This window comes from Nycticebus coucang, chromosome 2 (assembly GCF_027406575.1).
Source record: "Nycticebus coucang isolate mNycCou1 chromosome 2, mNycCou1.pri, whole genome shotgun sequence".
In the NCBI taxonomy this organism is placed as follows: Eukaryota; Metazoa; Chordata; class Mammalia; order Primates; family Lorisidae; genus Nycticebus; species Nycticebus coucang.
Window position 1 is genome coordinate 165,124,364 of NC_069781.1, and position 23,941 is coordinate 165,148,304.

Sequence of the window (23,941 nt, forward strand, 5' to 3'; positions counted from 1 at the left end):
CAAAGGACTACACACTTAAATAGAGAGAAGGAGGAATGGAAAGTTATTGTTTAAAAAGTACAGAGTTTCCGTTTGGAAAGATGAGAATGTTCTGGAAACAGGTAGTGATGGGTGCACAACAAACTTAAGAAGCTGTTGGCTGGGTTTGGTAGTTCACACCTATAATCCTAACACTTTAGGAGGACAAGGCAGAAGGATCATTTGAGGCTGAGGCCTAGAGTTCAAGACAGCATGAGCAACACAGAAAGGCCCGTCTTCTCAGAAAAAAAAGAATGAAGTTCTGATACGTGCTACATTATGGATGAATCTTAAAAACATTATGCAACATGTAAGAAGCCAGATGCAAAAGGCCAAATATTGTATGATTTCATTTATATAAAATATCCAGAATTGAAAACCCAGAAACAGAAAGCAGATTAGTGGTTGCCAAGGGCTGGGAGAGAGGGAAATGGAGAGTTCAGTTTCCCTGAATCCTGTTTAACAGATACAGGATTTCCTTTTGGGCTGATGAAAATTCTCAAATCACTAGTGGTAATGGTCACACAACATTGTGAATGTCACAGAATTGTTCATCTAAACATGCTTAAAATGGAAAATTTTTATTGTATATGTATTTTACAATAAAAACAGTAGTTTAATTTATAAAAAAATTGTTCACTATAAATTGGAGAATTGTATAGTACGTGAGCTAGATCTCAATAAAACTATTTTTTAAGAAAGGAAGTACTGATATATACTATAACATGGATGAACCTCGAAAACATCAGGCTAAGTGAAGGAAGCCAGTCACGAAAGACAATAAACATATGATTCCATCTATTCGAAAAGTCCAGAAAAGGGAAATCTATAGAGACAGAAAATACATTAGTGGTTGCCTAGGGGAATGTGGAAGGTGCTTGCCAACATATATGGGATTTCTTTTGGGAATGATAAAAATGTTCTAAAATATTATTAGTATGATGGTTGCACAATTTTCTGAATATACTAAAACCAATAAATTATATAGAGTTTGCCCTCCATGTCTGGCATCTTGAAAATATTTGAGGCTGGGTGCAGTGGTTTATACCCATAATCCTACCTAGCACTCTGGCAGGCTGAGGCAAGAGGTTCACTTGAGCTCAGGAGTTCAAGACCAGACTGAGAAAGATGGAGATGCCATCTCTACTAAACAATGGAAGGAATTAGCTAGGTATGGTGGTATGTACCTGTAGTCTCTGCTATGGGGATAGCTGAGGCAGGAGGATTGCCTGAGTCTAAGAGTTTGAGGTTGCTGTGAGCTATGATGACCCCACTGTAGTCGAGCAGAGACTCTATATCAAAAAAACAAAACCAAAAAGAAATTTGTGTCTTGTACTTAACATATATAGTCCCCAAGCAATATGGTATAACAACTATTTACACACTATTTACATTGTATTAGTTATTTTAAGTAACCTAAGATGATTTAAAGTATGCAGGAGTATGTGCATAGGTTATATACAAATACCACACCATTTTACATCAGGTACTAAAGTATTCTCAATTTTGGTGTCCATGGGAGGTCCTGGAACTAAGCCCCCACAAATATCAAATGATGACTATACTTTAAATGGGTAAATTGTATGGTATGTGAATTATATCTCAAAGCTGTTATAAAAACATACCTGTATACACACACACATATACTTACATGTGTAAAAGGCATCTACTCTAGAGTTGACAACACTGGTGATAAATTAAATATAATCTAAATATCCATCAATAGAGGATTAGTTGAGTCAATTATGGGACATCTACCATACTGAATACAACGCAGTAATTTAAAAAGAATAAAATCAAAGAATTATCGGGGGCGGAGGCAAGATGGCTGACCGGAGTCATCATTTCTACTTTTTTTTTTTTTCTTTTTTTTTTCATTTCTACTTTTAAAAGATCGGTTTCAACACACTTTTTGGGGGCGGGACACAATTGTAAGAGGGACTTTACCTAAAAAATGCAATGTAACCTGGTTCTTTGTACCCTCAATGAATCCCCAACAATAAAATTTTTTTGATTCCCCAAGTATTAATATGGAATTTTACATTTAAAACCATTAACTTTTTAATTTTTTTTTGAGACAGAGTCTCAGTATGTGGACCTCGGTAGAGTGCTATGGCATTACAGCTCACAGCAACCTTGAACTCTTGGGCTTACGCGATTCTCTTGCCTCAGCCTCCTGAGTAGCTGGGATTACCGGTGCCTACTACAATGCCCGCTATTTTTTTTTGTTGCTGTTGTTTAGCTGGCCCAGGCAGGGTTTGAACCCGCCACCCTCAGTGTTATGTGGCCGGAGCTGTAACCACTGTGCTACAGTAGGGGCTGAGCCAAAACCATTAAATTTTCTTTAAAACAACTTGGGAAGAAAGAAATTGGTACCTTCCAACCCTCTGTTAAAGTTTTTGAAAAATGTCTATATTTTGAAATAAAGAAGCCAACCTCATTTTCTTCTCTTTCAAGCTGTTCTATTCTGTGTAGAATTTCTTTTGCTTTCTTCCAGTGCTCTTCAAGTTTCTTTTCCTTCATATTTACATACTCTAATTCTTCTGTTTCATTTTCATCAAAAGAATAGTCTCCGAGACTTAGAGATAATTTCTCAGCTTTGTAATATGGGGGGAAAATGGTGATTTTATCAATTACTAGAATTTTTTTTTAACAATTTAAATAAATAAAACCTCATACTCCACCGTACTCTTTCGTTAAATTTTGTCCATCTAGACAATATTAATAACTTATCTGGTATGAAATAAATGGAAAGAGTGCTTGGCAGAGGCCCAGGAGCCAAATGTCATAAATTAGACTTTACTCTTCAGAGTTACAAGGAAAAGTAATCTTGTAACAAGCACAAAAACCCCCTCTGGTAGGTAGTATATGGATACATGGATAATGGTTTTAAAGAAGTTTTTTAAAACAATGTTCATAGGGTGGCACCTGTGGCTCAGTCGGTAGGGCGCCGGCCCAATATACCGAGGGTGGCGGGTTCAGGCCCAGCCCCGGCCAAACTGCAACCAAAAAATAGCTGGGCATTTAGTCCCAGCTGCTCGGGAGGCTGAGGCAAGAGAATTGCTTGAGCCCAGGAGTTGGAGGTTGCTGTGAGCTGTGTGAGGCCACGCACTCTACGGAGGGCCATAAAGTGAGACTCTGTCTCTACAAAAAACAACAACAACAACAACAAAAAAAACAATGTTCATAAAGTAGTTCCTTCCTATAAACTTATAAATCTTTTTTTTTTTTTTTTTTTTTTTGAGACAGAGTCTTACTTGGTCACCCTCGGTAGAGTGGCATGTATCTTACCTCACAGCAACCTGAAACTCCTGGGCTTAAGCGATACTCTCGCATCAGCCTCCCAAGTAGCTGTGATTACAGGTGCCTGCCACAACACCTGGCTATTTTTAGAGACAGGGACTCGCTCTGGCTCAAGCTGGTCTTGAACTTGTGAGGTCAAGCAATCCACCTGGCTCACCTGCCCAAGTGCTCGGATTATAGGTGTGAGCCACCGCTTCCAGCCTTAAATCTTTCTTTTTAACATATTGTATCTGAAATTTTTCTTTCATAAAGACCAAAATCCTTATCATGGCCACTGCCCTTTGTACACCAGCAACACTGGTCATTGATTCTTTAAATGCATCAGGCTCTCTCCTACCACAAGACTTTTGTAACTCACTCTTCCTTATACCTGCAATACTTGCCCATAACAAATTCCTTTCTTTTCACCTAATTAACTCTAAACATTCAGATCTCAGCTCAAGAATCATTTTTTTCCAAAGCCTTTTCTGCTTCAAGTCTAGACCAGATTCCTCTGTTTTAGGCTCTCAAAGAGCCATGGTCCATCTCTTCATAACCCTTATGTATGTCAATTTGTAATACATAGTCTCATAGTTGAGATTATTCAATTAATGTCTATTTCTCTAATTAAAGTAAGCTCTATGAATGTACAGAAAGTATTTTTTCTTTTTATCACTGTATCCCCAATGCCTAGCACAGTGGCTGGCACATAACAGAAACTCAAACATTCTTAAATAAATAAATGTGTACTTTATATTGTGATTTAATAATAAATAACCCTTAGTCCTCACATTTAAGTCCTACAAACTAAATTTGTCTACATGGCATAAAATAAGTGAATTATTTATACTGTAGCTCTCTCCTTTATAGGTTTGTATATGATGAATATACCCTAGTTGTCATGTCCCAATTACATACTCTGTTTTTCAAATGTAAGAGTATCTTGAGAATAGCTTGAGAACTAAAAGGGTTTGGCTCATTAAAGCAGATATAAGTTCCCTTTAGAAACTTTGGGTGGTATATTCTTAAAGTAACAGTACACTTACCAGTTTTTTGGCAGTTGTGAAGCACAAATGTGGCAGCTTTGTTTAGTTCTTCATTCTGAGAATCACTTAAGGCTTGTATCATGAGTGGTAGCCCATTGTTTTTAAAAAGGTCATACTGATTTTCCTCTAGAAAACACAGCAAAAATTAAAGACAATAATTTTACCATAAACTCTCCGTATGAGGTCATATGTAATTCTTCCTTGTAATAATTATAAACAGTTCAAAATTTTAAAAATAGAAAAAAAGGGCTGGGCGCAGTGGCTCAAACCTAATCTCAGCACTTTGAGAGGCAAGGCTGGACACTGCTTGAAGCCAAGTGTTTGACACTAGGCCAGGCAACACAGCAAGACCCAACCTCTAAAACATTTAAAAATTGACCAGGCATGGTGGCACATGCATGTAGTCTCAGGTTCTCAAGAGGCTGAGGTGGGAGGATTGCTTGAGCAAAGGAGTTTGAGGTTATAATGAACTATGATTGTACCACTGCACTACAGCCTGGGCAACATAGTGAGACTTGGTCCCCCAAAAGATAAATAAATCAATAAATAAAATTACAGAAATGCATAGTTTCAAATGTATTTTCAAGGCCAGATGCAGTGGCTCATGCTTGTATTCTTAAGAGGGCAAGGCTTGAGGACAGGAGTTTAAGGCCAGCCTAGGTAACAAATGAGACACTATCTCACAAAAAAATTTAAAAATTAGCTGGACTTGGTGAAGCTTGCCTGTAGTTCTAGCTACTCAGGAGGCTAAAGCAGGAGGATTGCTAGAGGCCAGGAGTTTAAAGTTACAGTGAGCTATGATTACACCACTGCACTCTGGTCTGGACAACAGAGTGACTCTGTCTCAAAAAAAATACATATTGTCGGGCGGCACCTGTGGCTCAGTCGGTAGGGCGCCGGCCCCATATACCGAGGGTGGCGGGTTCAAGCCCGGCCCCGGCCAAACTGCAAACAAAAAAAAGCTGGGTGTTGTGGCGGGCGCCTGTAGTCTCAGCTACTCGGGAGGCTGAGGCAAGAGAATCGCTTAAGCCCAGGAGTTGGAGGTTGCTGTGAGCTGTGTGATGCCATGGCACTCTACCCAGGGCCATAAAGTGAGACTCTGTCTCTACAAAAAAAAATATATATATACAAATGGATTATTTGCTATAACAAAATATCTAAGTCTCATAAGTGATGGTTTCTGAAATATAGCCATAGAGTAGTATCATATCTCATAAGGGTAAACAAACTGCCCTCACTGTCAATCCTAAATTACACAGAGGATAAAAGAACAAATAGAGAAATAAACTAATGAAGGAAATAGAAAATGAGGGAAGGAAGACAGATGGAAGAAGCAAGAGAGGGCAAAGGGAGAAAAGTAGAAAAATGGAAGGGGGAGAGAGAGGAGGAGGAACCTGGAAGAAGAGAGAGAGTGAGGGGAAAGTGGAGAGCATGGAAAGAAGGAGTAGATTGGAAGAGAGAAAATGGGAGGAAGTAGAGAGAAGGAAGAAGATGGAAGGGAAAAGAGAAAAGAATATAGAGAGGAAAGAGTAATAAGTACTTTCTGGTAGAGAAAGAAAGAACCTTTGAAGGTTTGCTATTGCAATAATATTGGTGGAAGGTATTGAGGGGCTAAGGACCTAAATTGGGAGGGCAGCACTAGAATTGGGGAAAAAAGGATGAGGGGTAAATAGAAGTAGAATCACAGGTCTTAGTAAATGACTGAATACAATGTGTGAAGGAGGATGAAGAACTAAAATGACTGGTTTGGGGACTGAATAGGGAAAGCCAATAATTTTAAGCCTTTGATATAACCTAGTGGCAGGCAATTTATTTCTACTCTACTGTTTTAATAAGCACACTAAATAAATCAAATACTTACCACAATCCTCTGTGCAATGACCAAGAGTAAGTATGATGCTGAATTTTTCTGCTGAATCCAGACTTTTATGAAGCAGTAATGCCAGAAGTTTCGGAACAATGTGGTACTTGGCTAGTACTATCCCAAAAGTAGCTATTAGTATAAAATAGAAAAAAAAGATACTAAATACAAATTTATAACTTACAAATATATGCATGCTATATATTTTTCAGAGCTTATCCAGGGAAAAAGATATGTCTATAAAGAACATCTAATATACACATATCATAACATCTAATATATATGTATATGTAAATATAAATAAATTCATTCACTGTGGTATATTATAACAGCTCTCATTACTCCTCCTTCCTATACTAAAATTATATTACTAAAACAAATTTTTTTAGAATGATTTCTTCTTAATTGTTCTGCATAATATTGTGAATATGAATACTACCTTCTAAAAGCTGAATATGCTTACTCTCAACTTACTTACTTCTCATCTAAATGAGACAGCAAAGACTTTCCTATGAAATCAACTCCTGCCTGACATTGAAATACATGTGCACTATTAACTGTCCATTGTTCTACTAATGTTAATGATGCAATGAAGTATATCTGAAGCTTGACAAAGTCAAGAAGTCTATCATTTTAAGATATACTTCTCTCATGGGGCTTTTAACAGAGTTTACCCAGAGTCTAACAACATTGGTATCAATAATAAGTTTGAAAATTCCTTAAAGGTCTAATCATTTTGGGGTTTTTTTTTTTTTTGACTGATCATTTTTATCTCTAAAGCTCAGCATATGGCAGGCCCTCAATAACTGCTTTTAAAAAAATCATCCCCCTTTTTCCTCCCCAGTTATATGTGAATGCCAATAGAACTGTTTATTACAAAAATTTATAAACTATCATTCGTCAGTGTTCATACATGTGAGAAGCAGGCATGGATTTAAATCTGGTTCTGTGACTCACCAGGAATGATGTTTCAGGTGCAACTTTCATTACTTATTAGAAAGAGGCAGACCTTAATTCTTTATATAATTCTTAAAGATCTATAAAATGGGTTTTTCATTCCTTATGTCTCAAAAATGTGCCTAGATTTCTCTTCCAGGATGTTTAATGCTGCTTTTTCAAAGATGTTTAGAAAAAGAAAAATTTAGAAACAGGCCCTGCTGTGCTCTGTCACCCAGACTGGAGTACAGTGGCACAATGATAGCTCTCACTTTGCAACCTCCAACTCCCGGGCTCAAGCAATCCTTCTGGCTCAGCCTCCTGAGTAGCTAGAACCACAGTAATGTATCATAAGGCTCCCTTTCTAAGTGAAAGAAAGGTTTAGGAGTGATAGAAGATCTTTCTTTTTTTGAGATAGTGTCTCACTTTGTTGCCCTTAGGAAAGTGCCTTGGCATCACAGCTCGCAGCAACCTCAAACTCTTGGGCTCAAGTGATCCTCTTGCCTCAGCCTCCCAAGCAGCTGGGACTACAGGTGCCCACCACAACACTGCTATTTTTAGAGACAGAGGTCTCAAACTCCTGAGCTCAAGGAATCCCACACACCTTGACCTCCCAGAGGGCTAAGATTATAGGCATGAGCCTCCACCCCCAGCCTAGGAGTGATAGAATCTTATTTTGGGTTTTTTTGGGCGGGGGGGGGGGGACCAGTTGAATCTGGAAATAAGCTTTGGACAGCCTCACAATCAGAAGGGAGCCTGTCAGCCTGCCTTGGAGAAAAAGTCCATCCAGGAGGGCAAGGCCTCCCTGGGAAGTGGGACGGGGGGTGGGGGGGGGGGCTGGGGGCCAATACCAGGAATCCTTCAGGGGCTGGTCTGTGCTCAGCAGGTACTGGCAAAGCCTGGAGTGATGAGTGGGGTGGCTTTCTCAGGCTATGCTTCCAGTTGCCCTTGCATTTACATTTGCCACTCAGGCCAGCGCAATCCCAGCGATGCACAGGAGGTCTCCAAAGATCATCCCGCCCAGCTGCAGACTTTCCCAGTCATAGTAGAAGGGATCATCTTTATCTGCAAAGAGGTCCTTGGCTTCCAAGGCAAGCAAGCCTGCCAGTAGCAGAAGGGCCCAGGTCACTCTCTCCATGCCCTGGCTCAAGGGGCGGGGCTGCAGGTGGGCTGCAGGGAAGGCAGCTGTGTGACTCAGCTGGTTACTCAACCTCTCTGCTTCAGTATCCTGAGTGCAGGTCTGAGGAGGCTGCCGGGGCTATCAGAATCTTATTTTGATTCTATCATTAGACCTGAAGTCAGAAGATTTATATTTGAATCCTTAGTGAAGCTATAACCTCCATGAGAAAATAAATTGCTAGATGAGATAATGTCTAAGATTCTCTTCCACCTGCGAGAAACTGTTAGTCTAATCCATGTTAGTGTTCAATCTACCATTTTCACACTGACCATGCTAAATTAAAATAAAATTCAATTGGGCAGTTCCTATGGCTCAAGGAGAAGAGCGCTGGCCCCATATACCGGAGGTGGCGGGTTCAAACCTGGCCCCGGTCAAAAAACTGCAAAAAATAAAATAAAATAAAATTCAATTGTAGGAAAATGAGTAAGCATTTTTACTCACGATTATCAGCAATACAAGCATCCACTGTCTTTGTTACCACTGCTGCAAGCTTAGCACTGGAAAGAGTCTTGTGGGAATCAGATTCCAGTTGCACAAAAACTTGAGCCAATATGTCCAGTCCACCCACAGATATAAAGTATTTCTGAACAGAAACTTAAGGAATAAAAAAGCAGAACTATTAATATCTCAAATAAGATAGGTATGTGGCTTCATTCAATTAATTGGCACTAAACAATAACTTGACCTTTTTTTCAAATACATACTACAAATCCCAAAATTAAAGAATTAAAAATCCAGTCTTTACCTGTATATATACATAAGATATGTTATTTTTTAATATTATTTATTTATTTATTTTTAGAGACAGAGCCTCAAGCTGTTGCCCTGGGTAGAGTGCTGTGGCATCAATGCTCACAGCAACCTCCAACTACCGGGCTCAAGCAATTCTCCTGCCTCCGCTTCCCAAGTACTTGGGACTACAGGTGCCCGCCACAACGCCCAGCTATTTTTTGTTTGGCAGGCCAGGGCTGGATTCAAACCCATCAGCTCAGGTGTATGTGGCTGGCACCTTAGCCGCTTGAGCCACAGGTGCCGAGCCATAAGATAGATAGGTTATTTACGTAAACACCTCAACTTTGACACAGTACAACTACATATATAGTATAATATTTCTTGTGTGCTAGAAATCTACTTCATTTAGTAAAAACTGGTGCATTTTGTAAGAATATTATTAAACTGTCCTTCAACATTATTAAATAATTTTTTCACTAGAGCTATAAAGACAGATTCATTCATTGACCTTGGTAATTAGCAAGTTGCCTGCTTTCTGAATTCCAACATAACTCGTTCCTCAGATGGCCTGGCTCCCCAAAAGGCAAAGTAATTTAACTGTTCCAAAGGAGCACATATCTCATGTGTCTTATTGATACTAAAGTCTTTGACTTATTGGAGCATAAAATTATAACATAACATTGAGACTCATAACAACTTCTACAAGCAAAGATTCGATGACATATATATACATACATACATATTTTTAAATCTGAAGTTTTTGTTCCCTGTTGAAAATGATACTAATGAGAAAGTATCCCAGTGTCTGTGGATTCAATAGTCTCCACAGCCTCCATCATAGTAATGGGCTTATAACAAATGTGTACATGGATTAGTAGTGATTATGATTCTACCGCTAACCTTCCCAATTTGCCTTAATTCCATAAATTAAAGCCAAGATGATTTTAAGACAAAATTTATTTTTTGTACTTTTCAATAAAATAGATAATATATATATTCCAAATTTTCCAAATCTGGGAAAGGAAGTATAAGGAAACAAGGCGAGTAAACATTTTTAGTATTATGGACACTTGAAAACAGGCTTTTTTATTAGAAATTATTTTCTGTCTTTTTTTTTTTTTGGAGATAGAGTCTCACTCTGTCACCCAGGGTGAAGTAGTGCTATAGCATCACCCTAGCTCACAGTAACCTCAAACTCCTGGGCTCAAGCAATCTTCCTGCCTCAGCCTTCCCAGTAGCTGGTACAGGCACCCCACATATGCCCAGCTAGTGTATTTATTGTTAGTAGAGTTGGGATCTCAGTCTGAGATCCCAACTCCTGAGCTCAAGCAAATCACCTGCCTCAGCCTCCCAGACTGCTAGGATTACAGGCACCTGGCCCTAGAAAGCATTTTCATTAAAAAAAAAAAACTCGGTGGCCAAGCGTGATGGCTTACACCTGAAATCCTAGCACTTTGAGAGGCTGAGGCAGTTGGATTGCTTGAGCTCAGGAGTTCAAAACCAGCCTGAGCAAGAGCAAGACCCCATCTCTTAGGTCTCTACTAAAAATGGAAAAAACTAGCCGGCCGCTATGGCAGGCACCTATAGTCCCAGCTACTCAGGAAGTTGAGGCAAAAGGATCATTTGAGCTCAGGAGTTTGAGGTTGTTGTGAGCTATGACACCATAGCATTTTAACCCAGGGCAACAGAATGCAACTCTGCCAAAAAGAAGGGAAGGAAGGTAAGAAAGGAAGGGAAGCAAAGGGAAGACAGAAGGTGGAGGAGAGACGATGGAGAGATGGAGGATGGGAGGGATGATAGAGAGATATTGCAGAGATGATGGAGACTTAAAGGAATGATAGATAATGGATGGTAGAGAGATGGATGGTGGAGGGGAGGTAGAGGGATGATGGAGAGATGATGGATGATGGAAGGCAGGATGATGAAAACCTGATGGAAAGTTAGAAAGCACGTAGCCGGGTGTTGTGGCGGGTGCCTGTAGTCCCAGCTACTCGGGAGGCTGAGGCAGGAGAATCGCCTAGGCCCAGGAGTTGGAGGTTGCTGTGAGTTGTGTGATGCCACAGCACTCTACCGAGGGCAATAAAGTGAAACTCTGTCTCTACAAAAAAAAAAAAAAAGAAAGCACAAATGCAGGCTCAGCGCCTGTAGCTCAGTGACTAGGGCACCAGTCACATACACCAGAGCTGGCAGGTCAGCCTGGGCCTGCCAAATGACAACTACAAGCTGTAGTCCCAGCTACTTGGGAGGCTGAGGCAAGAGAATTGCTTAAGCCCAAGAGTTTGAGGTTGCTGTGAGCTGTGATGCCACTCTACCCAGGGTGGCAGCTTGAGACTCTGTCTCAAAGAAAAACAAACAAAAAAAAAGCAAGCAAGAATGCAAGAGAGGGAGGGAGGAAGGAATTCTTCAGTGCACTTTGGAAGGCGGAGGATCACCTGAGGCCGGGAACTATAGAACAGCATAGGCAACATAATGATACCCTCCTCTACAAAAAAAAAATGTTTTTAATAGCCAGGTGTAGTGATGGGCCCCTGTAGTCCTAGCTACCTAGGAAGCTGAGCTAGGAGATTGCTTGAGTTTGAGGTGGCAGTTAGTTGTGATTATGCCACTGCACACCAGACTGGCTAATAGAGACCCTAAACAACAAAATCTTCAAACCCAGGCACAGTGATGTGTTCTGTAGTCCCAGCTACATAGGAGGCCAAAGCAAGAGGATGGCTTGAGCCCAGGAGTTCAAGATGAGCCTGAGCAACATAGCAAGATCCCATCTCTAAAAATAAAAAAAAATTTTAAATACAAATTTTCAAAAAAAGAAGTATTTTTAAATGCTGAGGTAAAAATGGCATTGTGTTACCCACAAAATTATTTTTCATTTTTTTAAATTACAGATTAATATAAGATTATATACGATTAGGTTACATTGTTTGCATTTGTTAGGTAAAATCCAAGTTGTAGTTGAGCCCTTCACCCAGGAAGTATGCCATATACCTCTCCATTGTACCCAAGAGATGATTGCTTACCACACCCCCTCCTCCCTCCTTGAATTTAAATGTTTTTCTCTCATGTGGGTGTGTAGTTGTTCATCTACTAGTTTGATATTGAATACTTTGGATGCTTGCTTTTCAATTCTTGTGATGATTTGCTTAAAAGAATGTTCTCCTTATGCTTCCAGGTAAATACACAAGATGTGACATCTCCATCTTTCTTTGTGGTTGAACAGTATTCCAGGGTATACATATACCACAGTTTCTTTTATCCATTCATGGGCTGCTATAAACATTCACGTGCATGGGCGGCACCTGTGGCTCAGTTGGTAAGGTGCCGGCCCCATATACCTGAGGGTGGTGGGTTCAAACCCAGCCCCGGCTGAACTGCAACCAAAAAATAGCTGGGCGTTGTGGCGGGCGCCTGTAGTCCCAGCTGCTTGGGAGGCTGAGGCAAGAGAATCGCTTAAGCCCAGGAGTTGGAGGTTGCTGTGAGCTGTGTGATACCATGGCACTCTACTGAGGGCCATAAAATGAGACTCTGTCTCTACCAAAAAAAAAAAAAAAACAAAACATTCAAGTGCAAATGTCCTTATGGTACAATTATTTTTTTCTTCTCAGTAGATACCTAGTAAGGGGATTGTGGGATTAAATGGAAGGTCTATTTTTAGCTCCTTGAGGATTCTCCATACTTCTTTCCAAAAAGGCTGAATTAGTTTGCAATCTCACCAATAGTAGATAAGTGTTCTCTTCTCTCCATAAAGATTCTTAGTTATATACTAACTGACAAAAATTCAATCATCTTAAAAACATCCTAGGGCAGCCCCTGTGGCTCAAAGGAGTAGGACACCGGGCCCCATATGGCGGGTTCAAACCCAGCCCCAGCCAAAAACTGCCAAAAAAAAAAACCATCCTAGACCATGCTCATCATATGCTATTTCAGACTTCTTTTAATCTATACTTTATACCAGTTTGCTAAGAGTAATAAGGTCCTAGAACTGTCATTCATTCAAGTTAGCTTATAAGGAAGAGGAAATGTCAAGGAATCATGAAAACAGATTCCAATTTTTGGAACTCTCGTGATATACCCCTTTGCAAGTGAAACATGAATATTTCAAACACCTGAACATAAATTTTTTTTTTGAGACAGAGTCTCACTTAGATACCCTTGGTAGAGTGTCATGGCGTCACAGCTCACAGCAATCTCCAAATCTTGGGTGCAAGAGATTCTCTTGCCTCAGCCTCCCAAGTAGCTGGGACTATCAGTGCCCACCACAATGCCCAGCTATTTTTAGAGACAGGGTCTCGCTCTTGCTCAGGCTGGTCTTGAACTCCCGAGCTCATGCAATCCACCTGCCTTGGCCTCCCAGAGTGCTAGGATTACAGACATAAGCCACCACGCCTGGCCTCTGAATATAATGTTATTTTATTTTTGTAGAGACAGGGTCTCTCTATTGCTCAAGCTAGTCTTGAACTCCTGGCCTCAAGCGATCCTCCTACCTCGCCCTCCCAAAGTGCTGAGATTGCAGGCACGAGCCAGAGAGATTGTCTGCAACGGGCCCAGACACCTGAAAATAGATCTACATCAGCAATGTGCAAATATTCTAGTTGCTCTACATCCTCACCAATATTTAACATAACCATGTTTTACTTTAGTCATGCTAGGGGGTATCTCCATGGGGTTTTACTTTGAATTTCTCTGATGACTGACCATCTTGAGCATCCTTTCAAGGGCTTAATATTCATATCTTCTTTGGTGAAATATCTGCTCAAATCTTTTGCTCATTTTTTAATCATTAGGTTGTTTTTGTCATATTGATTTGTAAGAGTTCTTTACATATTCTAGGTACAAGTTCTTTATCAGTGTATGCTTTTCAAATATTTTCTCTCAGTCTGTGTCTTGCCTTCCATCATTTTAGCAAGCTCTTAATGAACAAAAGATTTCAGTTTCAGTGAAGTCTAACTTACTTTTTTCTTTAGTGATTCCTGCTTTTTATATCCTAAGAAATCCTTGTTTATCCCAAGTTGTGAAAATTTTCTCCTATTTTTGTCTAGAAACTTTATATTTTTCACTCTTGTATTTAGGTCTATGGAGCATTTCAAGTTAATTTTTGTATACTATGTGAGATAAGGATTGAGACTCATATTCTGCAAATAGATATCCACTTTCTCCCTGCACTATTTATTGAAAAGACTATGGTTTTCCTCCAGCTACTTGGAAGGCTGAGGCAAGAGAATTGCTTAAGCCCAAGATTTTCAGGTTGCTGTGAGCTGTGATGGCACAGCACTCTACCAAGGGCAACATAGTGAGACTGTCTCAAAAAAAAAAAAAAAAAAGAAGCCTGATGAGATTTTGACTGAGATTGATATGAATCTAGAGACAGATTTGAGAAGTGGCATTCTCACAATATTGAGTCTTATAATCCCTGAGTGTTATATATTTCCCTATTAATGTCTTTATTTCAGCAATATTTTAGTTTTCCGCATATAGGTATTGCACGTTTCATTAAATTTATCCCTAAGTATTTATTTATTTATTTTTGAGACAGAGTCTCACTTCGTTGCCCTCGGTAGAGTGTCGTGGCGTCACAATTCACAGCAACCTTGAACTCTTGGGCTTAAGCAATTGTCTTGCCTCAGCCTCCCAAGTAGCTGGGACTACAGGCAACTGCCACAAGCCTGGCTATTTGTTGTTGTTGTTGTTTAGCTGGCCTGGGCTGGGTTCGAACCCGCCAGCCCGGTGTATGTGGCTGGCACCCTACCTACTGAGCTATGGGTGCCAGCTATCCCTAAGTATTTAGTTTTTGGATACTACTGTAAACAATAATGTTCCCAATTATTGTTGCTAATATATATAAATATAAATGATTTTTATATGACCTTCCTAAAATTACTACTAGTTTTATCTTACTTATAGATTTTTTAGAATTTTTTACATAGACATGATATCTATGAATAAATATTTCTTCTTCTTCTTTTTTTTTTTTTTGTAGAGACAAGAGTCTCACTTTATTGCCCTTTGTAGAGTGCTGTGGCCTCACACAGCTCACAGCAACCTCCAACTCCTGGGCTTAGGCAATTCTCTTGCCTCAGCCTCCCAAGTAGCTGGGACTACAGGCGCCCGCCACAATGCCCAGATATTTTTTTGTTGCATTTTGGCCGGAGCCAGGTTTGAACCCACCACCCTCGGCATATGGGGCTGGCGCCCTACCCGCTGAGCCACAGGTGCCGCCCTTCTTTTTTATTTCCTATCTCTATGCCTTGTTTTCATTTTCTTGACTTACTGTTCTGGCTAGGACATCCAATAAAATGTTAGACAAAAGTGGTGAGAGTAGCTGTTCTTGTCTTTTTTCCAGCCGCAGGGGAAATCATTAACTCTTTCACCATTAAGTATGTTAGCTGCAGTATTTTATAGAGGCCCTTTATCGCATTAAGACGGTTCCCTTCTATTCCTAGTTTACCGAGAGTTTTTGTTACAAATTTGTATTGAATTATGTCAAATGCTTTTCCTGCACCTGTTGAGATTATCGTATCATTCTTTTCTAGTCTGTGAATATGGTGAATTTTCTAATGTTAAACTGCAGTCCTAGGATACTGGACATAATGTATTATCCTTACTATATATTGCTAGATTTGTTAGTATATTATTACATTTATACTCATAAGTGATATTGGTCTACAATCTTCTTGTAATGCTTTTTCTGGGTTTTGATATGGGTATAATAATACTGGCTTTAAGTGTTAAGAAGTGTTTCTTCATTTCTATTTCCTGGAATAATTTATGTTGAATTATTTGTTTTAATTTTTTTCCCCTGAAACAATTTGGTATAATTCACTAATGAATTCACCAGAACCTAGAATTTCTTCTTTGTTAAGGTTTCTTTTTTCAGGAGTGTGTTTTTTTTTTTACTTAGAGAGATGGGGTCTTGCAATGTTGCCCAGGCTAGAGTGTAGTGGCTATTCTCAGGCATTATCACAGCACATTGCAGCCTTGAATTTAAGTGACCCTCCCAACTCAGCCATACAAGTAGTTAGGGCCATAGGTACATACCACCACGCTCAGCTTGTGTTAAGAGTTTCTTATTTTTTTTAAAGAAATAGAGACAGGGTCTTACTGTGTCACCCAGGCTAGAATGCAGCAGCCCAAACATAAATCACTATAAACTTCAACTACTGGGCTCAGTCAATCCTTCTGCCTCACCCTCCTGATTAGCTAGGACTATAGGTATGTACCACCATGTCCAGATAATTTTTAAATTTTTTGTAGAGATGGGGGTCTCACTATGTTGTCCAGGCTTGCCTCAAACTTCTGGCCTCAAGCCATTCTCCTGCCTTGGCTTCCCAAAGCACCAGAATTCTAAGTATAAACCACCATATCTGGCCTAGGTTTTATACAATAAATTCAATTTCTTTTTTTTTTTTTTTGTAGAGACAGAGTCTCACTGTACCACCCTCGGGTAGAGTGCCATGGCGTCACACGGCTCACAGCAACCTCTAACTCCAGGGCCTACGCGATTCTCCTGCCTCAGCCTCCTGAGCAGCTGGGACCACAGGCGCCCGCCACAATGCCCGGCTATTTTTTTGTTGCAGTTTGGCCGGGGCTGGGTCTGAACCCGCCACCCTAGGCATATGGGGCCGGCGCCCCACTCACTGAGCCACAGGCGCCGCCCAAATTCAATTTCTTTAACAGACATAGGAATATTCAGGTTACCTGTTTCTTCTTGAGTAAGGTTTAGTAGATTGTATCTTTGTTCAATTCATCTAAATTATTAATTTTAGCCTTCTCTCATTTTGATCCTCTGGTTAGAGGATCAATTTTCAAAGAACTAGCTACGGTTTCAGTAATTTTTCTCTGTTCTTTTTTCTATTTCATTAATTTCTGATCTTCTCTTTATTTCCTTTGTTATACTTACTCTAACACTGCTTGGGTTTCTGGTTACTTAAGTAGAAGCTAATATAATTGATTTGAGACCTTTCTTCTTTTTTTATTTAATAGTACAAATTTCCCTCTAGACACTGCTTTTGCAGCATCCCACAGTGTTTTTTTGTTTTTGTTTTTTTGAGACAGAGTCTCACTATGTCATCCTTGGTAAAGTGCTGTGTCGTCACAGCTCACAGCAACCTCAAACTCTGGGGCTTATGCGATTCTCTTGCCTCAGCCTCCCAAGTAGCTGGGACTACAGGTGCCTGCCACAATACCCAGCTATTTTTTGGTTGCACTTATTGTTGTTTAGTAGGCCCAGGCCAGGCTTGAACCCTCCAGATTCAGTGTATGCAGCCAGCAATTCTACTCACTGAGCTACAGGCACCAAGCCATCCACAGTGCTTTTAATGTTGTATTTTTATTATCATTCAGTTAAAAACATTTTCTTTTTTCTTTTTCTTTTTTTTGTGTGCATGAGGTGTCTGTTTATTTGTTTGTTTTTTGAGACAGAGTCTCACTCCACTGCCCCTGGCTAGAACACCATGCCTGGAGTCATAGTTCACAACAACCTCAAACTCTTGGGTTCAAGCAATCCTCTTGCCTTGGCCTCCCAAATACTGGGACCGCAGTCACTCACCACAATGCCTGGCTAGTTTTTCTACTTTTAGTAGAGGTGGGGTCTCACTCTTGTTCAGGCTGGTCTCAAACTCCTGAGCTCAAGCAATCTACCCGCTTCAGCCTCCCAGAATGCTAGGATAAAAACATTTTCTAATTTCCTTTATGATTTATGCTTTGCTCATAGGGTTTTTTTATTACTATGCTGTTTAACTACCAGATAATTGGCTTTTCCAGATGTTTTATTTTTATTCATTTCTAACTTAATTCCATTGTAGATAAGAATAGACTCTGTGAGTTTTTGGTTTTGCTATTTAGTTGCTCTGTTTTTTAAGTATCTGTGGGGATTGAGAAACAATGCTGCCATACCATCTTCCCAATACATTCTTAACAATATCTACTTTTTTTTTTTTTATTTTGTAGAGACAGAGTCTCACTTTATGGCCCTCGGTAGAGTGCCATGGCCTCACACAGCTCATAGCAACCTCCAACTCCTGGGCTTAAGCGATTCTCTTGCCTCAGCCTCCCGAGTAGCTGGGACTACAGGCACCCACCACAACGCCCGGCTATTTTTTGGTTACAGTTTGGCCGGGGCCAGGTTTGAACCCACCACCCTAGGTATATGGGGCCGGCGCCCTACCGACTGAGCCACAGGCGCCGCCCAACAATATCTACTTTTAAGATTTTCTTTCTTTTTTTTTTTTTTGGGGGGTTTCAGTTCAGCCGGGGCCGGTTGTGAACCCGCCACCCTCGGTATATGGGGCCAGCGCCCTACCCACTGAGCCACAGGCACCACCCCACTTTTAAGATTTTCTTACCTTCAAGAGCCTAATGCATCCAAAATGATCCTAATTACTAGAACTCATTAATTTAATAATGAATTAAATAGTTTATTATCCTTTGAAATGTATTTCTTTCTTTCTTTCTTTCTTTTTTTGAGACAGAGCCTCAAGCTGTCGCCCTGGGTAGAGTGCTGTGGCATCATAGCTCACAGCAACCTCCAACTCCTGGGCTCAAGCAATTCTCTTGCCTCTGCCTCCCAAGTAGCTGGGACTACAGGCACCCACCACAAGGCCCGGCTATTTTTTGGTTACAGTTGTCATTGTTTGGTGGGCCCAGGCTGGATTCGAACCCGCCACTCAGGTGTATGTGGCTGGCACATTAGCCACTTGAGGCACAGGCATGGAGCCCGAAATGTATTTCTTAATGTATGGCCTAGAGAATAGCAAACACTTACTGTTATTTGCAAGAGTGAGTCCTATAAATGAGCAAATTGGGCGAATTATCTCAGGTTCCATGCAATTTATTAGCCACTCATTAGCATATGAAAAAAGTGAACAGCAAAACTTTTGATTTTCATCTGAAAGGAGACAAAGTCAATCATGTTTTTTTTTTTTTCAAAGTCAATCATGTTTTAATATAACGTGTAAAGTATCAGTTTTCATTTTTATCTTTATATTTAAATATTTGAGATAATTACCATTTCGAGGATTGTTGACACAAACACACAGAGTACTACACACTGAAGACCACAACTGATAATTCTGGAAAACATTTTTATCTGACAAATTCAACTCATATTTTGAAAGAACTGTCCTATTAGGTTAAAAGAAAAGGAAGTTAATACAAATGTATTAAGGTCTTAAGTAATAAATAATTAATAAGAAATTTATATTTGTTTACCTGAACAACTGTGATAGAACTGTAATACAACCTGTTTCTCTCACAAGCGTTTGTCCCATCCCTTAAAAAAATAGCCATATATGAATATGACTTTAATTTAGAAATCTTACAGACATGAAAAATGATGTTTAAGTAGTATTTTAATAAATAATTTTTTAACCACTTTATAGTATTACAAAGTGTAATACAGAATTACAGTAGATAAAAATACACTACTTAGAGACTAATGGCATTCAAATTTCCTCAAAACTTATGAAAGACTTATTTTGCTTCATGGTTCTATTTTACAATAAAATCTGGACAAAGTATGTAATCAAAACATGTGTACACCTAATAGTCTGGGGGAAAAACAACCTTACCCTGGGCAGTAAGTATACGGAAACACTCTATACTACCTTTGAAACTTTTCTGTAAATCTATAATTATTCTAAAATAAAAACTAATTGTTGTATGATATAGTAAACATTGTCATTAAATGGTCAATTCAGTGGAAAATTAACAAAACTAATTCATCAAATACTTTTTTCCTTTTAAAGCTGTTACTTTACAATATTTGTTAAATAGTAAAATTACTGTTTTTTTAATTTAATTTTTTATTAAATTATAACTATATATTTATGGGGTACAAATTTAACAAATAGTAAATGATTAAATGCTATTAATTCCCTTTTCTTTAAGGCTAGTGGTTCTCAGCAGTTAGATTAAAAAAGACACTGATAAAACCAGGCATGGTGGCTCACACCTAAAATACTAGCTACTTTGGGAGGCCAAGGCTGGATGAAAACTTGGGTTCAGGAGTTCCAGGCCAGCCTGAGCAACAGTGAGACCCCATCTCTACTAAAAATAGAAAAACTAGCCAGGCATTATAGCATGTGCCCGTAGTCCCAGCTACTCAGGAGGCTGAGGCAGGAAAATCACTGAACTCCTAAGTTTGAGGTTGCTGTGAGATAGGGTTGATGCTATAGCACTCCTGCTTGGAGTAACAGAATGAGATTGTCTCTGGGAAAAAATAAAAGACATTGGTATAAAGACTAATGATAAAAGGATCAATAATGACTTTCCAATTTTTATTATTTAAAATGTTTTTAAACAATCATAAGAGAATGTACTTACTATTATTTGAAACCAGAACCAGAACAACATAGACGGACACTCTCTTCAAATTTATGTTTGAATCATTAGATAAGAAGCAAGTTAAGTCTTCAAATAACTCTGAAGTACACAAAGTTTGTTGACAGTAAACTGAAATAAAAAATATAATTTTAATTCCAATGCATTAGCACAAAAAAGTTTCAAAATGTGCTAAACAAAATACACAGTTGCCAAACTGGGGAAAGTTCCCATTCAAACATCTCATTTAACTGGCATTTATTAGTCAGACAAGATTTCTGACAAATTGATATAGAGCTTACTCAATCAGCAGACAAAAGCTGCAGTATCTTAATCAAAAGATTTGATTTTGACTCAAAATCCCCTAGAATTCCAATAAAACCTAACTAAATAAAAAATTAAATAAAATCTGACAATAAATTTAAGATGAGTAACAAAATATAGTAAGAAAAACAGGGAGGCTGAGGCAAGAGAATCGCCTAAGCACAACAGCTGGAGGTTTCTGTGAGCTGTGACGCCATAGCACTCTACCGAGGGCGACAAAATGAGACTCTGTCTCAAAAATAAACAAAAAAAAACAATTTAAGAAAAATTCAGAAACTTGCTTTAGAAAACAGAAAGGCAAACATATTTGTGGTATTTTCCAGTCTTTTCTAGAAATAAAAATCTTTTCAAAAATCAAAAATATTACCACTTGGCTCAGCGCCTATAGCTCAGCAGCTAGCACACTGGTCACAGACACCAGGAATGGCAGGTTCGAACCAGGCCCAGGCCTGCTAAACGACAATGACAACTACAACAAAAAAATAGCCAGGCATTGTGGCGGGTGCTGGTAATCCCAGCTACTTGGAAGGCTAGGCAAGAGAATCCCTTAAGCCCAAGAGTTTGAGGTTGCTATGAGTGGTGACGCCACAGCGCTCTACCAAGGGCTACATAGTTAGACTCTGTCTCAAAAAAAAAAAAAGTTACCAATTGACAATGGGGTTTTATGGTAATCATGCAATAAGCAGAGTTTTACAAAAATAATTTGAACATAATGATATAATCAACATTTTATCCAGTACCTAAAACCAGCTAGTAGACTTTATTCCAAAGGCACAGTCTATGTTTTATTTATCCTTGTTATCTGCAATGCCTACCATAGAGCTTGGTTCTTAAAACATGATGAAAATATATTTAATGAATGAAAATACAAGAATATATAAAGTTGGTTTGATAAACCAATGGTTTAAATTCAACCTCATTTTAGTGTTATTGCCAACATAAATTTCTGCAAAAAAGTGTTCATGCCAACATAAATTTCTATACCCAATGCATATTTACCCACATATAATATAGTTGTGGGTTACTTTCATCTTCTGATTAAATTACTTGGATAAAACAATTTAAACATGTATAAAAGAAATTTAATTCTAAAATTATCTTTGACTAGTTTATTAAATTATAACACAATGCCTGAAGGGTAATGAAATAAATATTTTAAATAAATATTTTACCATTTTTTTCTGCAATACCTCCTAATGTATATAACGCTGCTTCTTTTACCACACTATGTTCACTTGATTTTGCAAGATTTTTTATAAACGTCAAACCACCAATTTCCCGAAAATAAATACATGCATTATCTGTAGGGTATGAAGACAAAACAGAAATGACACTTGGTTATTCTTTTTAGGAATAAAATAAATCACATGAAGAAAGTAACATGTAGAGTAGCTGAGTGAGAGAGAATGAACTAGGCATATTTGTTATATCACAGTACTAAAGAACTAGGATCACAGATAAAAATTCACTATCATATCTTACTATTTTGTAGACAAATTGAATAAATAGTGACCAAAGCTTCCTTTTGTGAAAAGGGGTTGTCCATTTGATACTTTAGACACTCCAATAATAAGTTCAGGTCAGTCTTCATTTCTAAAGAACAAAAATTCAATTATTTTAAACCAAAAGTTTTCTTTTAAAAGTTAATAAAATTTTACTTCCTAAATATATGTCCTTGGAATAGTTGACATTTTGACATAACAAGCATATATTACTTTTATAATCTAAGAAATAAAAGATGTATAATTTTTGTTATTTATTTGTTTTAGAGATGGTGATCTCATCATGTTACCCAGGCTGGACTCAAACTCCAGGGATCCTTCTGCCTCAGGGGATCCTCCTGCCTCAGCCTCCAGAGTAGCTAAGACTATAGGCATGCGCCACTATGTACTTTGAATGAAAGAACTTAAAATGAACGTATGGTTCTTCAGCTTTCCCCTTGCATAAAATATAGAAATAGAAAATCTAAATGTTGGCTCGGAGCCGGCAGCTCAGTGGCTAGGGCACCAGCCACATACACAGGAGCTGGCAGGTTCGAACCCAGACCAGGCTTGCCAAACAATGACAACTACAACACAAAAATAGCTGGGCATGGCTCAGCACCTGTGGCTCAAGCAGCTAAGGTGCCAGCCACATACACCTGAATATTTTGGAAAAGTTTATGCAGTATAGTTCTTCTTTGAAGGTTTGACAGAATTCTAGTGTGAAACCATCTGGTCCAGGGCTTTTCTTTTGGGGGGAGATTTTGTATAATTGATGCTATTTCAGTACTTGATACTGGTCTATTCAAGGTTTCTAAATCTTTCTGGCTGAGTTTTGGAAGGTATTGTGCTTCCAGATACTGGTTCATCTCCTCTACATTTTCATATTTCTGGGAATAGAATTTTTGTAGTAATCATTGAGAATATTTTGTATTTCTGTGGCATCTGTTATTTCCCCTTTATCATTTCTGATTGTAGTTATTAGAGATCTTGTTTTCTGTTTCTGGTTAGTCTATCCAAGGGTTTATCAATTTTATTAATCTTTTCAAAGAACTACCTTTTGTTTCACTGCTCTTCTGAATAATTCTTCTGTTTTCAATTTCATTTAGTTCAGCTCTAATTTTGTTTATTTCTTTTCTTCTGCTAGGTTTGGAATTAGATTGTTCTTCCTTTTCCAGTTGCTTGAGATGGCCCATTAGGTTGCTGACTTGCTTTCTGTTTTCTTGATGAATGCATCTAATGCTATAAATTTACCTCTAAAGGGAACTGTCTTTGCATTATCCCACAGGTTTTAAAAGTTTGTGTCTTCATGATTGTTTCATTCCAGAAATCTAATGATCTCCTTCTTTAGTCTATGATCCAGCTATCATTCAGCATAAGGTTATTTAGTTTCTATAATTTTATTTGAGTATGAAGATTTCTATTGCTGTTGAGTTCAACTTTTATTCCATAATGGTCTGAGAAAATACAGGGGATAATTTCTATTCTTTTGAATTTATTGAGGTTAGCCTTGTGACCTAAGATATGCTTAATTTTGGAAGATGATCTGTGGGCTGATGAGAAGAATGTGTATTCAGTTTTGTTAGGATAAAGTGTTCCCTAAATGTCCGTTAAGTCCATTCATTCTAGGGTCTTGTTTAAGTCCATTATTTCTTTGTTTAGTTTCTGCTTGGAGGATTTGTCCAGTACTGCCAATGGGTGTTAAAATCTCCAACTATTATAGTGTGGGAAGATATCATATTGTTCAGATCAGTTAGGGTATGTTTTA

The 23,941-nt window shown here is 38.7% G+C and overlaps 1 protein-coding gene and 1 pseudogene across 3 annotated transcripts in view; both read right to left on the minus strand.

Moving 5' to 3' along the window:
- Positions 1 to 22,285, minus strand: part of TERB1 (telomere repeat binding bouquet formation protein 1) — a 40,481-nt gene extending 18,196 nt beyond the window's left edge. The window contains exons 1-10 of one of the 3 annotated variants that reach the window (XM_053603464.1): positions 22,175 to 22,285; positions 21,865 to 21,993; positions 20,372 to 20,500; positions 19,259 to 19,319; positions 19,056 to 19,171; positions 18,813 to 18,935; positions 8,765 to 8,917; positions 6,208 to 6,339; positions 4,347 to 4,472; positions 2,455 to 2,615 (exon numbers count right to left, since the gene is read on the minus strand). In XM_053603464.1, coding sequence (XP_053459439.1) covers positions 2,455 to 2,615; positions 4,347 to 4,472; positions 6,208 to 6,339; positions 8,765 to 8,917; positions 18,813 to 18,935; positions 19,056 to 19,171; positions 19,259 to 19,319; positions 20,372 to 20,500; positions 21,865 to 21,993; positions 22,175 to 22,283 — 1,239 coding nt within the window. In that variant the 5' untranslated portion in view covers positions 22,284 to 22,285. The remainder of the gene's footprint in view (positions 1 to 2,454; positions 2,616 to 4,346; positions 4,473 to 6,207; positions 6,340 to 8,764; positions 8,918 to 18,812; positions 18,936 to 19,055; positions 19,172 to 19,258; positions 19,320 to 20,371; positions 20,501 to 21,864; positions 21,994 to 22,174) is intronic. The other 2 variants (XM_053603473.1, XM_053603480.1) reach the window with 2 other exon arrangements.
- Positions 8,023 to 8,281, minus strand: LOC128594574 (FXYD domain-containing ion transport regulator 4-like; annotated as a pseudogene).
- Positions 22,286 to 23,941: the final 1,656 nt, after the last annotated feature.